At 37.4% G+C, this 8426-nt stretch overlaps 1 protein-coding gene across 3 annotated transcripts; it reads left to right on the top strand.

The window, feature by feature from the left end:
* The first annotated feature begins 525 nt into the window (after nt 1–525).
* On the top strand, nt 526–6687 carry LOC121316679 (homeobox protein SIX2). 3 transcript variants are annotated; one of them, XM_041251733.1, is made up of 4 exons: nt 526–589; nt 897–983; nt 1890–2478; nt 6376–6687. In XM_041251733.1, exons 3-4 carry the CDS (start codon nt 1913–1915, stop codon nt 6677–6679), a joined length of 870 nt encoding a protein of 289 aa, XP_041107667.1. In that variant the 5' UTR covers nt 526–589; nt 897–983; nt 1890–1912; the 3' UTR covers nt 6680–6687. The 3 variants fall into 3 exon arrangements, with proteins under 3 accessions (XP_041107667.1, XP_041107666.1, XP_041107668.1); XM_041251732.1 differs by having other exon boundaries at nt 897–2478; XM_041251734.1 differs by having other exon boundaries at nt 533–589; nt 897–2472.
* The last annotated feature ends 1739 nt before the right edge of the window (nt 6688–8426 follow it).

Below are 8426 nucleotides of genomic sequence, written 5' to 3'. Positions count from 1 at the left end.
TTATCGATTTATAGATGGATACACTAACTCTGCGTGTAAAATTAAAACGACACCTTCACTCAATTTTATCAACTTGATACGATTAATTAAACATGGAGAGATTATAACTTGGACGGTTGATACAAAAAAGACCACAGTGTACAAAAAATAATTAAAAAACAACGCTAAAGCCTTGCGAGTTGCAGGAGTCGTTAGAGGATACAGATTCCTGGCTTGTTTCTTTTGGAGAAAGCATTCGTTTATTTTTTTCCTTTTGAAAAAAGTTTTTCCAGTGTCTCAGCAAAGGCGATTGAAAGGAGCTCCTTGTCACTTCTCAACCGGGAACTTGTCTCTGTCCTCTGGATATCTGAGCACCGATCTCCCATCGCTGTGTCAAGAAAAAGGAATCTGTCAGTCCGATGAACTGTTGCGCAAGCTTGCCGCTCAGATCGCAAACGCCCTTACTAAGTGAAAATCAGAAGGTTCCCTTTCCAAGTGTTAAAAACAAACAAACAAACGTACATACAAAAAAAAAAAAAAAAAAAAAAAAAAAAAAAGGATCAACTTCTGGAAGTGGGATACCAACACATTTGTACCCTAAACCGGAATTGTATGTAGAAAACGTTTTGTTTAATTATATAATTTTGCAATTGAGAAATTAATACAGGTAAACATCTAAATTAAATTTTAATTTAATTTGAATTGATATATATATAATATATATATCTATATAGATATATATCTATATAGATATATATAATATAATATATATATATATATATATATATATCCATTATGGGAATAGCAATTTTGGTTTACTACTGTTTGTATATCCGTTTTCAGTTGAAATACACGTTTAAATACATTTTAAAATTATAAACAATGGCTGTTTTTTCTTCTTTTTTTTTTTTTTAAAGAACACAAATACCGTACGGGTCAATTCAACGCGGAGACAGTTCATAACAAACAGAAACGTGTTAAAAGCCCATATAGAAATGTTCAATGTGAGTATATTTTTCTTTGCTTTTTAATAGATATGACAGAAAAAAAAAGGTTTCCCGGTGGGTTTGAAGATACAAATGTAGGCTATACTTTACTTACTTTATAATTACGCTGTAATTATATTTAGTGTAGATGGGGATGCAATGGAGTCCCAAAGCTAAACAGTGCGTAAATGTCTTTGAAAACGTCCATGTTCCGTTTAAAGAATGACGGTGCTTTTACACGAATGTTAACTTTAGCTTCGGTCAAGTGTGGCACGTGTAAGGTTGTATGAATGTACATAGTGAGCTAATCTGTGCACTGGCGCCACCCTGTATTGAGTGGAAAGAAGACTGCGCAGCGCCTATCTGCTCTTTGGCTCTTCCGAGAGTCAATCAAAGTAGAACTCTCTCAAAGCAGTATGTCAAGCTGGAGACGGGCTCTTAGTGGAGGAGAGCAATCTGTCAAGCCAGCCATGGAGCCACCTCAAAGCGTATCGGGTTACTTGAATGACAGCGTAACCATGGCAAATAATTTGACTAAAACTATTGTCTTATCCTCACCATCCCCGGGTCAGATAACCAGCCAATCACAGCCCATAAAATCCCATTTCTTGCCAGTTAGAATAATATTATTAAAACGAGGGAGAGAGTCTAGTCTTAGGAGTATGTTATGTTGAATCGGAATAGAAAAGGAGGAGGACGGCACTGGAAGTATTAAAAGTTATTGCTGTAGTAACTTGAAGGGGATTGACATACAAAGTTGTTTTGCATAAGACTTAAACTACAGTTTTCGATCTCTTGTCTGAAATATATCTCTCACTGTGGTTTTCTTTTAAAGTTTACTATCGCCGTGCAAAGGGGACTTACAGCGCTGATTGTTTTTGTGTGGTGATCGCCAGTGTTGTGAATGTCTTACTTTTAAAACAGGTACAAAAACAGAAGAGGCGATCATGTCAATGCTTCCAACTTTTGGTTTTACTCAAGAGCAAGTTGCGTGCGTTTGCGAAGTGCTCCAACAGGGGGGCAACATAGAACGCCTTGGCCGCTTTCTGTGGTCCCTACCTGCCTGCGAACACCTTCACAAGAACGAAAGCGTCCTCAAAGCCAAGGCCGTCGTGGCGTTCCACAGGGGCAATTTCAGAGAGCTGTACAAGATTCTGGAGAGCCACCAGTTCTCGCCACATAACCACCCCAAACTGCAGCAGCTCTGGCTCAAAGCGCACTACGTCGAGGCCGAGAAGCTCCGGGGCCGCCCTCTTGGGGCAGTGGGGAAGTACCGGGTCCGCAGAAAGTTCCCTTTGCCCCGGTCCATCTGGGACGGCGAGGAGACCAGCTACTGCTTTAAAGAGAAGAGCCGGGGCGTTCTGAGGGAGTGGTACACCCACAACCCATACCCGTCCCCACGAGAGAAAAGAGAGCTAGCCGAGGCCACTGGCCTCACCACAACCCAAGTCAGCAACTGGTTCAAAAACAGAAGACAGAGGGACCGAGCGGCAGAAACCAAAGAAAGGTACGAGTAAGTAAATATTGTCGGGGTTCTAATTTTTAAACAAAGTTGACAATATGTTTGTATCGTTAATGCATTAAGATTCATACTTGTGGGTGTCAGATTATTGTCTTTTGAGCACCCCGATTCTAATATCCTTGTATAGACTTGTTTAAACGTCTGCAGCTGTGCGTATATCTAAGCAGACACCCAGTTACATAGTTCAGCTCGTCCTTTACCCCTTATACACCATTCTAGAATTCGTTTTATTAGACATTTAGCGCGTCTTTCTTTTTTAATAGATTGAATAGCAATACAGATTTTTTTTTTTATTGCCTCAAACACTGTCTAGAAAATGATATAATTCAGCAAACCAAGAGTAAAGAAATGTTATTAATTGTCACAACTTATTATTACAATAAATTGTAATTTAAGACTATAGGGGCTGTATATCTCTACACTATTTTACACAATCCAGTATGTCTATCGACCGCGTTTATCTAATTATGTTTAGCGTTTTTGCTGGTATAACGCATTGCTTGGCTTCGGGAAATCCGCTCTTCAAATTGTAAACGTTACGTGCAGTAATGCTTTAATCTTATCTTAAAACAATTGCCCTTATAGATTAATTATAGTAATAATTAATTTAGAATATTGCTTTTCCTCGTTTCGCTATTTGACCTAGTCATTTATATTAAGGGCTCCATTAAAACTAAAAGAATATCTGGCTACAACTATTAACTTTTATTCAGGTCGAGGAAAAGCGTGTTGTTTTAGAAATACTGCTTTAAATGCTTCTCTTTTAAAAACATAAATATACGCATTCATCTTGAGACTGAATCCCTAAGACGCGCAGACACTAAGTGTGGAAAACATGTATCTTACAGTAATCGTGTATAACTCACATGCACGTTACATGGACGGTTTTAAAATCTAAATATTATAAATTACAATTGTGAGTTCCAGACGTGCGTTGTGCTACAGTCTTTTTACTGTGCTTTCTAAAAACCATAAGCAAACTTGTTAAATTTGTAGACGACACAAAAATAGGACGAGTGGCAAACACTGTTGCAGCAGCAAAGGTCATTTAAAATGATCTAGACAAGATTCAGAACTGGGCAGATACATGGCAAATGACATTTAATAGAGAAAAGTGTTAGGTACTGCATGCAGGAAATAAAAATGTACATTATAAATATCATATGAGAGATACTGAAATTGGAGAAGGAATCTATGAAAAAGACCTAGGAGTTTTTGTTGACTCAGAAATGTCTTCATCTAGACAATGTAGGGAAGCTATAAAAAAGGCTAACAAGATGCTCGGATACATTGTGAAAAGTGTTGAATTTAAATCAAGGGAAGTAATGTTAAAACTGTACAATGCACTAGTAAGACCTCATCTTGAATTGTGTGTTCAGTTCTGGTCACCTCACTATAAAAAAGATATTGCTGCTCTAGAAAGAGTGCAAAGAAGAGCGACCAGAATTATTCCTGGTTTAAAAGGCATGTCATATGCAGACAGGCTAAAATAATTGAATCTGTTCAGTCTTGAACAAATAAGGCTACATGGTGACCTAATTCAAGCATTCAAAATTCTAAAAGGTATTGACAATGTCGACCCAAGGGACTTTTTCGACCTGAAAAAAGAAACAAGGACCAGGAGTCACAAATGGAGATTAGACAAAGGGGCATTCAAAACAGAAAATAGGAGGCACTTTTTTAAACAGAGAATCGTGAGGGTCTGGAATCAACTCCCCAGTAATGTTGTTGAAGCTGACACCCTGGGATCCTTCAAGAAGCTGCTTGATGAGATTCTGGGATCAATAAGTTATTAACAACCAAACGAGCAAGATGAGCCGAATGGCCTCCTCTCGTTTGTAAACTTTCTTATGTTTTAAGTGTCGCGTTTCGAAAATAGCCCAAGGCGTCCACATAATAGACTGTTCTTGCCTAAATACACGAAATGCAGTGTAGCGTAGGCTACATTTAATCTTTCTGTTTAAAAACTGCAATAAAATATATATTGCATATCAGTTACTCTTCCAAGACAGGTAATAATCAAAAAGAAAATACTTTTTATTTTTATTTATTTATTTTTTTTTTTTACAAGCCTTTCCCGTTCTGCCTCTTAACAAAAAAAAAAATGGTTTATATTTTACCGTTTATAATTATAAATACATCAGTCTCATGACCCAAGTCAGAAGTATTAACACACATATATGATATATATATATATATATCTATTATATATATATTATATATATATATATAATATATATATATGAATATATATACCATTTAAGACTCTAGTCATCAGTAAGTTTAAACAAATTCAACATGAGTAACTTTAATTACTATATTGACGGTTCATAACTACTTTTCCTGTCATGTATTGTGAAAAAAACAAAGCCAGAATTATCGCACACCTATTGGCAAATATAATTATATTTAAAGATATGACGTTTTAAAAAAACCTACATTTTAAAGCGCTCTGAAAAATGCCATAAAAACACGAGTCAAATACAATTTATAGTGAATGCAGCGTGAACATTGACACAGGTGTGTGTGTGTGTGTGTGTGTGTGTGTGTGTGTGTGTGTGTGTGTGTGTGTGACAAAATTTGAGAAAATGTCCCCACAAAGATAGTAACTCCTGAAAAAACGACGTTGTGGGGACGTCCCCACTTTGTAAAACACCTTTTTAAGAACTAAATATGCCTTTAAAATAAAAACTAGAAGTGCCAAAATATTTAGTTTGTTGTCGACTTTCACCCTGTGTGGAGTTGTCTGACTGGAGTTAGAAATAGTAAATAAAAATACAGTGAGAGTCAATGAGAAGACCCCACAAGTAGAGGAATACAAACGTGTGTGTGTGTGTGTGTGTGTGTGTGTGTGTGTGTGTGTGTGTGTGTGTGTGTGTGTGTGTGTGTGTATGTGTGTGTGTGCGTTTTAAACAAACTCCAATACTACTAAGAGTTACAACATAAATAACAAGATATGCATTTTTTACTTTGGGTATGAAAAGAAATTAAATATGTGCTAACCTTTATGTTAGATGGAATTGACCTCAAATTACAAGATGGTTGACTTCCAGACAATAGAACACACATTCAGTGTTAGAATCACCTGCCTGCGCTGTCTAGCTTCATAGCTATGAGCACCGTGACAACCAACCCGTGTGACAAGCAGCCCCGGTCTCCCCTACATCATTGTACTCGAGATCGTGAGGGGTTATAAATATTTTAATTTAAAAAAAAATGTAAAAAAAAAAAAAACTCCAGCGACAAAACGGGTAATTGATTTCGTGTTACTCTCTTCTCGTTTCAAACTGCGCCGGCCTATGTCTTTAAAACCATTTGCTGCACACAACTGATCGTATAAAGGACGAGTATATATCTCAATGTTCACAGTCATTGCAGCCATTCTTCAAAAGAGGAGACACAGACCAGGGAGTAAACACAACAATGCATTTCATGATTTGTATATAAGGCTGTTTTTAATCATTGCCACATGGTGTGTTTATTGATGTTAGGTACTATTTATTTCATTATAAATATTGTATTACAGGCACATTCTATTATGAACAGTGCCACAGATACGCAAAGTAAAGCATTCTGAGTAGATGGAGAAACACACTGGAAATACCTGTCGAATTAGATACACGTGTTATTACCTATTGTATGTTACTAGAAGTTCACGAGGCAAATCCCACGTTAATTCGCATAACAGTTCTTGTTTGATAAGTCAGTGTTTTAGTAGCGCTCCTGCTCCCTTCAGCTTTAGCACTGCACCACTGATCAGACCAACACAGCAAGGAACCACGAAAATAAAGCGCCTGTTGAATACAACACTACTTGCAGATATCTAAGTGTAGACGCATCGACGGGGTTCTGATTGACTTTCTCTGCGTTCCTGTTTCTCTTCCACAGAGAAAACAACGAGAATTCAAACTCCAGCAGCCACAATCCATTGACTTCTTCCATGAATGGAAATAAAACAATTTTGGGGAGCTCTGAAGACGAGAAAACTCCCTCGGGAACCCCGGATCACACACCGTCGAGCCCTGCTTTACTGCTAACGTCGAACTCTGGACTCCAGCCTCTGCACGGGCTGGCGCCGCCTCAGGGTCCGAGCGCGATCCCGGTTTCCAGCGCAGACGCTATGCATCATCACCATTTACACGATGTCATCCTGAACCCCATGTCGTCCAACCTGGTCGACCTTGGCTCTTAAAAACAAACCACAGAAGCATCTTTTTAAAGACTATAAAAGACAGACTCGTTTTTATTTTCTTCTGACATATAAGTGATGTACAAAAACAAATCATTAGCGGATATTTTATCAACAATGGGAAGGCCTGGTGGATAGCTGTTTTTTAAAGGTACCGTATTAGAATGTAAAAAAAAAAAAAAAACAAACAAGAAGGTATGATGTAAAAAAAGTCATGTTTTTTAATCTTGACTGATTTCAGTTGATCGATTTAGATGGATCCCTTCCCTCCTCTAAAATTTGGGCCATGCTGTAAAGTTGAAATCCTGAAATGTACAAAGGGAAGCAGAAGCAGTTAGAACATTGTACTTTGCTGTAGGGTGTTACGGTTCATTTAAATGGCAATCTATGTGTATTTGTGGAAGGCCGACACAACTAGTGCTGAGTGTAACTTAGACTGGGTTGTCCTTTCTCTCAAATTAAAGACAAACTGTCAGATTTGCCCAGTAACAATCATTAGGACCTTCCTCAAAGCATTTAATACCAGCCTGTCTTCTACTGATAGTCTTAAAGGAGAAAAACCTACAAAGAACCAAACAATAGCTTTATCACAAAGCGTTTACCACCAAGTTAACATCGGTTTTGTTTTCTATATAAAACGTATATTATTGTAAAATAACGTTAAAATAAATAACATTGGCGCTTTACTTAAGAGCCCCGGTTCTGTTGTTTCTTGGTATCTGTAACATTTTGCAGAGTAACTAGGAAGTTTCATAAACTCTTTTTTTGCAACATAAATCAAAATATTTTTTCCATTGTCAGTTAGATTTAGCGACTGTAGTAAAGAATACAGGCACCACTGTAGGTTAACATTTGCAGTGCAGGACGCTGTTAAAAGTTCTTATAGACCACGAACAGCTTACACTAAACGTGCTTCCCTATTGGGTATCAATATGGTCTATAATGTTTACATACTGCAGATTTTCAAATGGTTCTGTCAAGTGTTTTTATGTTAAATACCGACACTGAAAATATCTGTTATGAGAAAAAAACAAAAAAATCGCCTTTTTTGTTTTGTTTTATTGTATTTTTTTTTTTTTTTTTTTTTTGAGGCCTACCGCATGTAAACATATATAGCAAATACAAAGCTCGACCCCACAATACTTTCATATTTATATACCCATTTGCAATAAAAGTGAAAATTGACATCATCACCCTAGAGAGACGTGTCTGCTTAATCCAGATTCCTTCCTTATTGCCACTTTCCTTTGCAATGCGCGCTTTCATCACCGTGGGACTTGTACTTTCAAACGGACTTTATTTTTCCTTTTCGTCAATTCGTCTTGTTAACCGTCCAGGTGAATGCCTTAGCTTATTATTAATGTAACTAAATTGTGTGATGGGCCGATGGAAACTGTTTTTCCTCGTATGCGGGTGAGCTCATTGATATTTTAGCTCATTAGAACGCTCTGTAGGTCTGTAGAAATACACGATAGTTATGTATGCGTTACTCAAACTAATATGTTTCAGTTGCTTTGTTGCAGGCAAATATACAAAGCCCGTGTTTGGAGGCATTATATCACACATGAACTACGAGAATTCCTCATGAACCCATGCGCGTAGGATAAATGAGACACAATGAAACACACGCGAGGGGTAGAGAGAAAGAGAAGAGCGTCGAGACTTTTCTCTTTACAGTTACTTTACTCCAGCCGCTATGACGACAAATTGGCATTGAAACACGTGTCACAGAAATGTTTATGAGTAACTG

The sequence above is a fragment of the Polyodon spathula genome, chromosome 6 (genome assembly GCF_017654505.1).
Source record: "Polyodon spathula isolate WHYD16114869_AA chromosome 6, ASM1765450v1, whole genome shotgun sequence".
Taxonomy (NCBI): domain Eukaryota; kingdom Metazoa; phylum Chordata; class Actinopteri; order Acipenseriformes; family Polyodontidae; genus Polyodon; species Polyodon spathula.
This window is presented reverse-complemented; position numbering and strand designations above follow the sequence as displayed.

Coding starts and splice junctions, on each gene's coding strand:
- LOC121316679 (XM_041251733.1), top strand. CDS start 1,913: ATGTCAATGCTTCCAACTTTTGGTTTTACTCAAGAGCAAGTTGCGTGC. Junction 2,479..6,375: donor GAAACCAAAGAAAGGTACGA/GTAAGTAAATAT, acceptor TCTCTTCCACAG/AGAAAACAACGAGAATTCAA.